The sequence below is a fragment of the Bos grunniens genome, chromosome 9, assembly GCF_055505025.1.
Source record: "Bos grunniens cultivar Pamir isolate PY7600 chromosome 9, Bosgru_T2T1.0, whole genome shotgun sequence".
NCBI lineage: Eukaryota > Metazoa > Chordata > Mammalia > Artiodactyla > Bovidae > Bos > Bos grunniens.
In genome coordinates this window covers 9,557,488-9,571,508 of record NC_141173.1, presented here as the reverse complement: position 1 = coordinate 9,571,508, position 14,021 = coordinate 9,557,488, and the positions used below count along the sequence as shown (strand labels likewise).

The window sequence follows — 14,021 nt, the reverse complement described above, 5'->3', positions numbered from 1 at the left end:
GTTTTGAATAGTTCTATTGGAATTACATTGCATCCACTAGGTTTATTAACAGCAGAGTTTCCTAAGGCCCGCTTGACTTCATGCTTCCAGAATGTCTGGCTCTGGCTGACTGACCACACCATCATAGTTATCCAGTTCATTAAGATCTTTTTTATACAGTTCTTCCATGTATTCCTTCCATCTCTTCTTGATCCTTCAGTACAAAAGAAAAAAAAAATTGTAAGATGGCATTTCAAGTGTTTGTGTTGGCAAGTGACAGACCATGAGCTTAGCCACATAGGTGGGCTCCAGATCTTACATACAGTGTTTAAGACATTGAGTTTTATCCTGCTGAGCGATTGAAAGGCAGTGCAGTTGTGGATATACTGGTGTTTGCACCCATGAAAGCAAATATATATGAATTTTTTGCAACACTGAAGGATGCATGGAAAGGGGCATTTGGGAGTTGGTCAGTGAGACACAAACGGTGGGTAGGAAAGTCAGTCAGTTAGCTACCACTGTCGTCGTTCAGGTGGGAGGTGAGAGTCTGAACTGGAGTAGTTACGGAGAGCGGAGAGGAACAAACAGGTAGGCAATGTGGAAGATAAATGTGACTTGGTGATTGAGTGTAGGAGGTAAAAATCTTATTTTCAATTTTGCTAAATTCCTGATTTCAATTTCATATCTACTGAAATTCATTAGCCTTTCCTTTGTCCCTTCCTGAAGAGATAATCTGTGTTAAGCTAATTCACTCAGATTGGGTGTTGAAGGTTTTTTCTAAGCAGTTTTACTGTTGTTAAGAGCAGAAAGGAAATTTATAATCTTATGAGGATTTCAGTTCTTAGCTTGATGTTGTATTGTGTGTCTTTGAAAGTTGAGGTTCTCTGTATTCATTTCTTTACGTTGGGGTATAGTTGATTAACAATGATGTGTTATAGGTTTGCAGCAAAGTGATTCAATTAGTGTATACACTACTATATTTAAAATAGATAACCAACAAGGACCTACTGTAAAGCACAGCGAACTTGGCTCAACATTCCATAATAACCTAAATGGGAAAAGAGCTTGATTAAAGAATAGCTATAAACATTTTGCTGCATCCATTTTTTTTTTGTGTGTGTGTGAGAGAGATAGACTGAGGTTAAGAAAATATCTGTAGCTTTCAACCACACAAATCTTACTACACTTTTGGTTTCTTTAGTATCATCACCATTCAGTAAATGCCTGATAGTCATATGACTATGTCAGTAAGTGCCTCCCCATCAGAGTGAACGTGTCTATGTTTTGGGCTCTTCTTACTGAAGTGTCCTCTGCATCTGTCAGGAGGCGCTTGCACGGCAGGTCTCTGTCTAGGTCTTTGTCTGCGGGGCTGATATTTGACTGGTGAACATTGCTTGACCCCTTCTGGTTGTTAAAAGGTTGAAATGCTTCCATGTAGGTCATCAGCTACTCCTGAGTTACCCCACCTTTGGCCCAGTCAGAGGGTAAATCCCAGTTCAGCAAGGTCTTCAGAACCAAGGGCAGCATATGTTGCCATGTGAATACCTTTGCCATGGGAAGTGAGTGAAAGTCTCTTAGTTATATCGTACTCTTTGCCATCCCACAGACTGTAGCCCTCCAGGCTTCTCTGTCTATGGAATTCTGGAGTGGGTAGCCAAAGCCTTCTCCAGGGGACCTTCCAACCCAGGGATCAAACCTGGGTCTCCTGCATTGCAGGCAGATTCTTTACCTTCTGAGCCACCAGGGAAGCTTGAGAATCATTGTTAAATGTTTTGAATATTATCGCCCATGACATATAGACATATTTAGTTATAACTCTTGGATTCTGCTTATGGATGTTGCTCTTAGTTTATGAGAAGATATTTTACATCTTTTTGGATTACATGGTCCTGGTGGCAAGGCGGCTGATGAACCTGCTTAGGGTTTATGCTTTAGCTGCTCGCTCTAGTTCTACCTAAGATAATAGTGCTGGAATGTTAGTGCTCTGCTGGTTGCCTCAGAGTAAGTGTCTTCCTGAAGTCATTCTGACAATAGTTTGGGCCATTTAAGATTTTTGTTTTTGAGCACTTCAAGTTTCTCTAAATATTTGAATTGTTTAAGAGCCCTGCTGCTAAGTTGCTTCAGTCATGTCCGACTCTGTGCGACCCCAGAGACGGCAGCTCACCAGGCTCCCCTGTCCCTGGGATTTTCCAGGCAAGAACGCTGGAGTGGGTTGCCATTTCCTTCTCCAGTGCATGAAAGTGAAAAGTGAAAGTGAAGTCGCTCAGTTGTGTCCGACTCCTAGCGACCCCATGTACTGCAGCTTACCAGGCTCCTCCGCCCATGGGATTTTCCAGGCAAGAGTACTGGAGCGGGATGCCATTGCCTTCTCCAAGAGCCCTATTCAGCAGCTTTAACATGAAAGTGTCAAGAGCAAGAGTTAATTACTTTCTTCTCCCACTGGACAGAACCTTTGGTTACATCAAACTGATATAGATACTGAATATTCTAAGTAGGAATGCTGTTTTTAGATATTTGTAATACATATTTCTGTCTTAATAGTACTGGACATGATATTTTGTGCAATATAGAATTTTTCCCTGTATTCCAACTAACAAGTTCAAAGTATACTTTTCAAAAATATACATGTACAATTTTTTCCATATATATATATATCTGAAAAAACTGCATCCAAATAAAATAGAAGAATGTTACATAGATTTTCTGGTTTGATTTATATTTTTATTCAAGTGCTAATACATAAGTTAATGTCATTATAGAAGTATATTATGCATGAGCTGTTCTTTATTTTTTGATTCCATCTTAATGGTTGTATTTAATTGTTTTTGGTTTTATAACCAGGGAAACAAACAATGAATTTTTTACATGTATTTCTCTTTCCTTGTGGATAATCACTTTTCTCTGTAAAAGTAGTGAGAAATAAGTCTCAAAGATTGAGATGAGTATAGTAAATTGATGTTAGTGCAAATAGAAATTTAGATAACCTCCTGCTGTGTCTGCTGATTCATCTTTTTATAAGGATAAAAAGTATCGGTTTTACCAAGTAAGGGCTTCCCTGATAGTTTAGTTGGTAAGGAATCCACCTGCACTGCAGGAGACCCCGGTTCGATTCCTGGGTCGGGAAGATCCACCGGAGAAGGGATAGGCTACCCACTCCAGTATTCTTGGGCTTCCCTTGTGGCTCAGCTGGTAAAGAATCCGCCTGCAAGCAGCGGTCTAAAAATTTTTTTTAATTAGAGTGATTTCTTTGTTTTACTTGCATACATTATCAGAATGACCATCTTAATATATTGTTGAACTCATTCAGTATTACCCCTTTACAAAAAGATAGATCTTAACCACTTTGCTCACAATTAAGATTATGCTGGATAGGAGGTAGTATTAGGAGGTGGGGTTCACAGGCACAGTCTAAAGGGGGTGCTCACCCTTTCAGTCTCGTTTTGTTTCTGAGCTAGATAATGAAGTGCTTTTCTTTCTTTGTCTCTTTTTTTCAGTTGTAGATTGAAAAATAAATGAAACTACTTCATTATATATACTAGATAGAATCTTGAAATACCCAGAAAAATAAAAATCACCTCTAGTTCTACAATGAGATATTTACTGTTAATTCTAGTGTATTTTCCATTCTTTTCTATGCGTTTAAATATACTGAAAGCATGACTTCTATTCTGATTTAACAAGAGATTCTTAACCTTTTTGTGCTGTGGACAAAATAGCTTTAAATGCAAAAAATAAAATACATAGGATTACAAAGGAAACTAGTTATACTGAATATAGAAACTAAATCATGAAAACAAATGTGTGATATATTAAACGCGTGAATGAGAAACTTCTCACACCCCTCTGTACATGGTGCAGATTGGATTTGCTAATTCTTTGAGGGGAAAGTTGACCTTGCCTTAAAAAAACTACTAGAAATGGAGTTTCAGGTCATTTCCTTTCATTCAACCTTTTGTCTTTAAAACCATTAAGCAGAGTTACTTTCTCCTTTGTAGTGCTTTCGTTCCATTGAATCTTCCTGATAACAAAAATTCTACAGAGTGGGAAAAGGTGAAGTTCCTGTTTGAAGAACTTGGAAGTAGTCGTAAGTATTCTTTAAAAAAAAGTCCATAGTAATTCATATTTCACGATACTTGTCACTTTCTTTGAAAGGTGTCTGTTTTTACACTGCTAAGAATTTACCTTCATAATTCTTTTAACTCATGGTTTAAAGGATGCTAGGTAGATGAGGAATCCATCTAGCTGTTATACAGCCAATCTCTTGACTTCTTTATGAAAGTACCGTGTTGAAAAGAAAAGGTGATCTTCAAAGTATTTTAGCAGTAAAGGTTTTATAATTTCTGTGTGGTCTTTAATTCACTTAGGATATATAGAGTAATATGTTAAATATGCTAGATACTGGTTTTTTGTCTTTAAACTGAAAGAACTTTATATTGCTCTTTGATCCTGATTAGGTAATTTTTTGTGGAATATAAATTGGAGAGTTTTTTGTTTTTTTTTAGTGCTCTTTTTGCCATTTGCTGCTTGAGGATCTTAGTTTCCCAACTAGGGATCAAACCTGTGTCCCCTGCAATGGAAGCACCCAGTCCTAGCTGCTGGACCACCAGAGAATTCCCCAATTACAGAGGTTTTATGTGGATGAAATGATACTTTATTATAAATTTACCTCACCAAAACATTTTGAAGTTCCTTTTCCAAAAGTTTTTCTTGCCTTAATCAGCATAGCCTACATTTTTAGAGGGGGGAAGAAAGCAGGTTTAGGAAGTCAGTTTAAGAAAGTTTTTTATCATTAAAAAATTAGTATTTTAGAAACTGCTATCAGATAAGAATGGGCATTTTGTTATTCAAAATTTGAACATAGTAACTCTATTTTCAAAGAAACCTAGAAAATTTATAAACGTGGAAAATTCTTACTGCTTTTTATATTTATTCTTTTTACGGTACTGCACATTCTTTGATCAGTACTTCTTTCTCTTTACCTAGATACAGTATTAAGTGATGATTAAACTAAGTCTTAAAATCTTTGCTGTACAACTTCTTAATTTTCTTGCTTTCCACTTAAGATTTCGTCTTGTAAATTGTGGTCCATTAACATCTTGCTGATACCAGCAAGAAGACGGTAGCAGGCCTGGCATCTAATGATACTGCATGTCAGGGTTTATGCATCTGAGCCTGTTGCTGAGAAAGAAATTGCTTCTTTTCCTGCAGTTAACTCCTTTAGGTCTCTTGAGTAACTACCCTTTTGCCCTGAACACTTTTCTCTCTAAGTTTTGCTGGTCTTTGAGTGCTAGTATAACTTGAATCCCTGGTGGCTCAGACAGTAAAGAATCTGCCTGCGATGCAGGAGACCCAGGTTCGATCCCTGGTTGGGAAGATCCCCTGGAGAAGGGAATGGCCTTCCCAGTATTCTTGCCTAGAGAATTCCATGGACAGAGAAGCCCAGCAGGCTACAGTCAATGGGGTCGCAAAGAGTCGGACACGAGTGAGTGACCAATACATAACACACACATAACTTGAATCGGTAGTTGTATAGGTAGCATTATTGTTCTACAGGTATGCTACCTATATAATTACTTGCTGTAATCTCTTTAGTCTTAATTAACATTTAAAAAACCTCAAATCTTAAACACTATATTTTAGAGTACATTTTGTTTATCACTGTTAGTAATATTAATTTTTTTGATTGGCCAGGTATCTTAGCAGAACACTCCTCTTTATCAATTCTAAGATGCATATTTTTACATGTTTTCATATCTCTGATTTTGTGATGCATTTTATAAGTGAAAATACCTTAAAGTTGCTATTAGCCAAATGCCTGGCCTCTCCTAGTTGTATGAATACTTTTTGTTGATACTTCTGCTGCTGCTGCTGCTGCTAAGTCGCTTCAGTCGTGTCCGACTCTGTGCAACACCAGAGACGGCAGCCCACCAGGCTCCTCCGTCCCTGGGATTCTCCAGGCAAGAATACTGGCGTGGGTTGCCATTTCCTTCTCCAGTGCATGAAAGTGAAAAGTGAAAGTGAAGTCACTTAGTCATGCAGTCGTGTCCGACTCTTAGCAACCCCATGGACTGCAGCCCACCAGGCTCCTCCATCCGTGGGATTTTCCAGGCAAGAGGACTGGAGTGGGGTGCCACTGCCTTCTCCTGTTGATACTTCTAGTAAGATAAAAAAAGTAACAGCATCAGTGTCTTTGATTTGGTAAAATGTAGTATTACAGTTTCAAAAACTGAGGCTTAAAAATCTGCCTCGCACAGTTTCTGAGCTTGTCAGTAATATGTTCTCCCTAAGTATTATATTTTAAAACTAAGATATTAGTTTTAATAAGGTAGATCATTCTAATTTTTATTATCATTTGATATTGATAAAATGAATTAATTTAATAATTATATTTGGTTCCACAGGACCTGCATTTAACCTAGGTCAATACTCGTCTAGTAAAACCTGTATTAAAAGTAGAACAATTAGTATTATTCTAATTTGAATATTATACTAATATTTAATATTAGAATATTTAAGGATATATACATATTAATATTCTTAATATTTAAGAATATTCAAATTTGCATAGTACTTCATTGCCTTATCTGGCATGTTTATTTGAAAGTGTCACTCTCACAACCCACTCTTTGGTCTTCCTTTAAAGTGAAAGTGAAAGTGTTAGTTCTCAATTGTCTCTGATTCTGTGTGACTCCATAGACTGTAGCCCACCAGGCTTATCCACCCATGGGATTTTCCAGGCAAGAAGACTGGAGTGGGTTGCCATTTCCTTTTCCAGGTGATCTTCCTGACCCAGGGATTGAACCAGGGTCTCCTACATTGTGGGCAGACTCTTCACAGTCTGAGCCACCAGGGAAGCCTCTTCCTTTAAGAGGTTTCTTAAATATAACTTGGTAGCATAGTATTTCCAGAGAAGGCAATGGCACCCCACTCCAGTACTCTTGCCTAGAAAATCCCATGGATGGAGGAGCTTGGTAGGCTGCAGTCCATGGGGTCGGTAAGAGTTGGACACGACTGAGTGACTTCACTTTCACACTTCACTTTCATGCATTGGAGAAGGAAATGGCAACCCACTCCAGTGTTCTTGCCTGGAGAATCCCAGGGATGGGGGAGCCTGATAGGCTGCAGTCCATGGGGTTGCACAGAGTTGGACACTACTGAAATGACTTAGCAGCAGCAGCAGCAGCAGCATAGTATTTCTGCTTTTGTATTATCTTTGAAACAATTTTCTATTTATTTGCATTTTTTTTTCCTAAGGGAGAATGCTATCTCCTTTCAAGTTAAAGAGGGAAATAAACTCTTTACGATTTTAGGTATAAGCTGTATTTTTCAAACTTACTTGAAAGTTAAGAACAAAGAAACTAGGAGTTTGAGATTGAGCAGAAGGGGAAGAAAGGGTCAAGGACAGTGACATTCCTATCATGTTATTTCTCAAGGTCTGCCATTGAGAAAGGCCAGGGAATTTTTTGGCCAACTTTTGAGCATCTGATATTCTGCTGATTTCTTTTTAGTCTCAATAATTAGGCAGTGATTTCCTTTAATTTTAAGAGGTGTGAGGGGAAAAAAGTCTTACTCTGAAAGATCTTTAAGAATTCCATTTATGAAGAGCTATTTTAAAACTTTTCCATTTGAAGTTAGCACTTCAAGAATGGGATAATGCATATGGGGTTTATTCCTTTGGAATGTGTGAGAAACCCAATTTTTATATTTATATTGATTTGTTGAATATAAACATTTGAATAGCTATATATTTTTAACATTGTTTTTCTTCCTTTGCAGATGGTTTAGCTGCCTTGTCATTTTCCATTAGTTCTCTGACCTTGGTTGGAATGTTGGCAGCTATAATCTACACAGTAAGTGTAATGGTGATAATTGAGTTAAAATTAAAGAATCACTTTATAAAGCAATTTTTGCCTTATTAATATATTCAGTTTAGCTCTGTTTTCCTCTTTAATATTTAGTACTTTCTTCATTTTTCTTGAGAAGAGGATACATTTTTAATTACTTACCTGTATTTGTGAAATTTAGTGTTCAGAAATAAATTTTATAAGTTGTAAACCTTTAAGTGGTTATATACGATGTAATAATAGATTCAGTGATTTATAAGCATAATAGAACTGTGAACCATAGATCAGTATCTGCTATGAATCGAGTAGATTTATCTTATTTGGGGATGGTGCTAGCAGTAAAGAACCCACCTGCCAATGCAGGAGACGTAAGAGATGGGGGTTCAATCCCTGGGTAGGGAAGAACCCCTGGAAGAGGGCATGGCAGCCCACTCTGGCACAACCCACATGGCAGTATTTTTTCCTGGAGAAGCCCATGGACAGAGGAGTGTGGCAGGCTGCAGTCCATGGGGTCACAGAGTCGGACTCAACTGAAGTGACTTAGCATGCATGTCACTTGTGTGTGTGCTCACTTGCTCAGTGTGTCCGACTCTTTGCAGCCCTATGGACGGACTGTAGACCACCAGGCTCCTTTGTCCATTGGTTTTTCCTGGAAAGAATACTGGAGTGGGTTGTCGTTTCCTCCTCCGGGGGATCTTCCCAACTTTGGGATCTAACCCACGTCTCCTGCATTGCAGGCAGGTTTCTTTCACTGCTGAGCCACTGGGAAAGCCCATTTGGGGATATAGAGCTTTTAAAGTCAGGTATTTTTCATAACTTGGTATTTCTTTAGTATAAAGAATCTAAACTTATACTGTCAAAAACTTTTTTTTTTTCCAGTCTCTATGGGAATGGTATGACATGAATTATAATAGCCTGACTAACTTGTGTACAGACGGCTTTTTCGGTTTTTTGCTCAAATTATAGAGGAAAATCTGGTAAAAATGCTTCTTGCCTGCCTCCCAAAAGAAAGCTGTTCAGGAAGCTTTAAACTGTATAGAACCTTTTTCAGATTAATGAAGTTGCAAAGATGGAAAATACTGGTTATAAAGAAAATATTTTGGGGCTTGTTCCAGTGTCTTCCTTGAAACATAAATGGGCTATTAGATAGCAGAATCTAGTTTTGTTAGATAATCATTCAAGTGTCATAATGTGTAATAAAAGAAGTCTGAAATACGTGCATTTTAGTATCTTTCAGGTGCTTATTTGAGTACTCAGTTTTCTTATTCATTGCCATTTTTGCTTTTTTCATGTTTACTACACAAGGAAGATATCAGTGGGTAATTAACCTCCTATCTGACACAATGTATGTACAGCAGGAGCATTGTCTTTTAGAAAACATTCACAAGTTAATAACATAATAGGGTTAGACTTGGACTCTATTTGCTGATCTGTGACTGATCTGTTAGGCTGATCATGGGTTTGCCTTTTACCCTTTGTGGGTCAATGTCTCCGCCATTAGATGAGAATAAAAAATAACCTCTAAGGATTTTTGAAGGTCTACGTCAAATGATACTTTTTTGTAAAATGCTTTGAAAACTGTAGGGAAATGAGGATGCAGCAGTCAGTGAAAGATGAGTCAAGAGAAATGATCAGAAAAAGAGGAAACCAACAAGCAGGATCTTCGTCAGAAACCAAGAAGGCTCTGCGACTTTGCCTGACTGCTCCAGTTCCATGAGTGCTGGTCAGAGAGGCAGGACTGCTTGTCGGGGATGAAGAACTTTTTGTTTCCGATCAGGAGCCGCAGCCATGGGACCACATTGTCCTGCACCAGTTTCCTGAGTCCTGACCCTCACAGGGACACATGAAGAGCACCCAGCGGGACTGTCAGAGAGCTGGGGCCTCAGGGTACAGGGCGGCTGAATCTTTCCAATGTCCTGGAGACGTGCCTGTCTTTGCTTCAGAGGAAGATACTGTCTTTGTCTCCCAGGCTCTTTGCTGCAAAAACATTCTTGAAAAGATTGTGCAGGAAAAAAAAGGGCAGCGAGTGCCTGGCTTGCAAGATGTACAGAAGTGAGAGACCCATGGAGAATTGTCTTCCGACAGTCAAGAGGCGGATGCTGTGAAGGTACAGCACGCAGACGGCAGTGAGGGCCGGAAGTAGCTTCTCTGATCTGAGCAGAGATTGGATTGAGGTGGACGCACAGAGCCGTGCAGGGAGGGCAGTGCAGGCTCCTGGGGAGGGCACCGCACTGTGCTCAGACGGGGGTGGGTGGGGGGGGTGGGGTGCGGTGCGGCCAGCCGAGCAGGTGCAGTCGGGGGGAGGCAGTGAGTGCCCAGAGAGATGGCCAGAGGGCAGCTCTGCGTGCACTGTGGGCTGTGCCTAGGATTTTGGATTTTATTCCGACTGAGATGAGAAGCCACTGGAAGTTTCTAAATGTTATGAAAAGTAATACATTCTGACTAACATTGTGGAAAATTCTGAAAGAGATGGGAATACCAGACTACCTGACCTGCCTCTTGAGAAACCTATATGCAGGTAAGGAAGCAACACTTAGAACTGGACATGGAACAACGGACTGGTTCCAAATAGGAAAAGGAGTACGTCAGGGCTGTATATTGTCCCCCTGCTTATTTAACTTCTATGCAGAGTACATCATGAGAAACGCTGGGCTGGATAAAGCACAAGCTGGAATCAAGATTGCCAGGAGAAATATCAATAACCTCAGATATGCAGATGACACCACCTTATGGCAGAAAGTGAAGAGGAACAAAAGAACCTCTTTATGAAAGTGAAAGAGGAGAGTGAAGAAGTTGGCCTAAAGCTCAACATTTGGAAAACTAAGATCATGGTATCTGGTCCCATCACTTTATGGGAAATAGATGGGGAAACAGTGGAAACAGTGTCAGACTTTATTTTTTGGGGCTCCAAAATCACTGCAGATGGTGATTGCAGCCATGAAATAAAAGAGGCTTACTCCTTGGAAGGAAAGTTATGACCAACCTAGATAGCATATTCAAAAGCAGAGACATTACTTTGCCAACAAAGATCCATCTACTCGGGTATGGTTTTTCCTGTGGTCATGTATGGATGTGAGAGTTGGACTGTGAAGAAAGCTGAGCACCAAAGAATTGATGCTTTTGAACTGTGGTGTTGGAGGAGACTCTTGAGAGTCCCTTGGACTGCAAGGAGATCCAACCATTCCATTCTAAAGAGATCAGTCCTGGATGGTCATTGGAAGGACTGACACTAAAGCTGAAACTCCAATACTTTGGCCACCTCATGCGAAGAGTTGACTCATTGGAAAAGACCTGATGCTGGGAGGGATTGGGGTCAGGAGGAGAAGGAGACAACAGAGAATGAGATGGCTGGATGGTGTCACTGACTCGATGGGCGTGAGTTTGAGTAAACTCCGGGAGTTGGTGATGGACAGGGAGGCCTGGCGTGCTGTGATTCATGGGGTCGCAAAGAGTTAACAGGACTGAGTGCTGAGTGACTGAACTGAACTGAACATTGTAACAGTATTGCTTCCATGGGTCTAAATTAAGCTGTGGAGCTGATGAATGGGAATGGGGAAAATATGGGAAATGATTAGAACTCTTTGAAGGAGAGCTTCCCTACAGGAACAATATTATTGTTAAGGTAAATATTTCAAACTCATATATTTTATATTGAAATGGATACTGAAAATTATGTATGCCATCAAATCAAGTATAATGATCACACTGGCTTGGTTAAGATACCCTTGTGCGTGTGTACTGAGTCATTTCATTCATATCCGACTCCTTGCAACCCCGTGGACTATAGCGTGCCAGGCTCCTCTGTCCATGGGGTTTTCCAGCACTGGAAGTGGGTTACCATTTCCTTCTCCAGGGGATCTTCTTGACCCATAGATTGATTCGTGTCTCCTGCATTGCAGGGCAGTTCTTGACTGCTGAGCCTCTAGGGAAGCCCTTGACTCTGAGTACAAGAAATTAATTATTAAAGGTAAAATCATGTCTGTTCTAGAATATGTAGTTATTAGTATTGAAACTACAGAAGCTTTTGTAGTTTATATGTCAGTTGAGTGTGAATTTCTTAGGTACACACTGTTGTTTAGTTCAGAAACTAGTTGATTATTTAAATTTTATTGATAATATCCACTGTACCGCATCTAAAGGAATAGCCAAATAATTGGGCACCGAATTTTAGAAGAATGTCAAATGACACGTTATCTTACATAGTGTTTTCAACTTAAATTGAAAGAGAATCCGCTACTTTTTAAATTAAAAAAAAATAAAAAACCGAACTTCTAGGCACAATTACTTACGCAGACATTTTAATTTTTTGGTGCCACCAAGTGGGGAAATGTTGAATAATGCTGTTTTCATATAAAATGAATCATATGGACCACTGAAATGGCTATAAGTACAGAGACTACTGAACTTTTTATTATGTACATGCATGCTAAGTCCTTTAAGTTGTGTCTGACTCTTTGTGACCCTATAATATGTAGCACACCATAGGCTCCTGTGTCCATGGGATTCTTCAGGAAAGAATACTGGAGTGAGTTGCCATGCCCCCCACCCCCAGGGGATCTTCCTGACCCAGGGATCGAACCTGCGTCTCTTCCATCTCCTGCATTGGTAGGCAGGCTCTTTACCACTGTGCCACCTAGACTGTGTGTGTGTTAGTCACTCAGTCGTGTCCGACTCTTTGTGACCCCACAGACTGTAGCCTGCGAGGCTTCTCTGTCCATGGAATTCTCCAGGCAAGAACACTGGAGTGGACTGCCATTCCCTCCTCCAGAGAAACTTCCCAACCCAGGGATTGAACCCTGGTCTCCTGCCTCACAGACGGACTCTTTACCATTTGAGCTACAGGGAAATCTTGTGCCACCTAGAAAGCGCTTTTAATTATGTACACTTACCAGTAAAAAAAAAAATGAACATGTCTTCCAGGAGTTTATGAATTATGTATATACATATGTGTGTGTATGTGTATATATATATATATATATTTATGCTAAATGTGCTATGCTTAGTTGCTCAGTCGTGTCCGACTCTTTTGCGACCCTGTGGACTGTCATCTACCAGGCTCCTCTGTCCATGGGATTCTCTAGGCAAGAATACTGGAGTGAGTTGCCATTTCCTCCTCCAGGGGATCTTCCTGATTCAGGGATCGAACTTGTGTCTCTTATGTCTCATGTGTTGGCAGGTGGGTTCTTTACCACTAGCGCCACCTGTATAAATTTACTATAAATGAAACTAATGGATTAAAGAAAATTGTGTTGTTTAGTCGCTAAGTCATGTCTGACTATTTTTCTGACACCATGGACTATTAGCCCTCCAGGCTCCTCTGTCCATGTGATTTTCCAGGCCAGAATACTGGAGAAAATTAGAGTGATAAATTAAGGATTTTAACATAGAACTAAAGCGGTGGTTCTGAATAACCTTTGAAGACAGAACTCTGCTTTACATGCTCAGTCATTCAGCCTTGCCTGTGGCAGCGTGCTTGCCTGAGTCTCTGACCTGATTGTAAGATGCGCCTCTCCTTGTGTGCCTCCCTGATGGCTCAGTTGGTACCACTGTAAGGGAAGGGTCCCTGCCATGCTGTCTTATCATTTATAATCTTTGTTTTATATCAGTGACAAGTGTTACATGCTTAAAAAATCAGATCAATCTTCTTCATGCAAAATAAGGCAAATATACGTGAAATAAGTTGTAAAGGTATTCCTAAAACTTCACATTTGGAACATCTCTTCTCAGTCACTTTTTTGGATTGACTGTTCATGTCCATGTTTCACTATAGAGTGTCTTTTATGCTGTCAAAAGAATTGATGAGACAGCTTTTCTTGAGTGCTCAACTTGTCTCTTGGAATGTCTTTGAAGCTGCCGACACACCCACTGTGTAAATTTAAGCTGTTTTTGTTTTTGTTGTGTTATTGTTTCTTCCCTTGTAACCTGAGTAGCAAAATACAAAAATGTCTTCTGCTTTGGGTACCTTTCTTTCTTAAGCTTATAAAGCCTCTGACTATTGCATTGCTAGGAAATGTGGAATCATAATTGTTCCAGTAAAGTTTTGCTTCACTGCTTGCTCTTTTGCTCTGTGTTTCCTTACACATTAACTTTTTCCTTTAATGTCAAATCAGAGTACTATCTTATAAGACGTTGTAAGTGGCAGTTTAACTCACTAGTTGTACCACAAATGCATGTAACTCTACCAGAGAAGTAAGTGTA

At 39.7% G+C, this 14,021-nt stretch overlaps 1 protein-coding gene across 1 annotated transcript in view; it reads left to right on the top strand.

Moving 5' to 3' along the window:
- LMBRD1 (LMBR1 domain containing 1) overlaps positions 1 to 14,021 on the top strand; it is a 131,952-nt gene that overhangs the window by 59,508 nt on the left and 58,423 nt on the right. The window contains exons 6-7 of the mRNA XM_086316742.1: positions 3,975 to 4,063; positions 7,756 to 7,829. Of these exons, the coding sequence (XP_086172868.1) occupies positions 3,975 to 4,063; positions 7,756 to 7,829 (163 nt within the window). The remainder of the gene's footprint in view (positions 1 to 3,974; positions 4,064 to 7,755; positions 7,830 to 14,021) is intronic.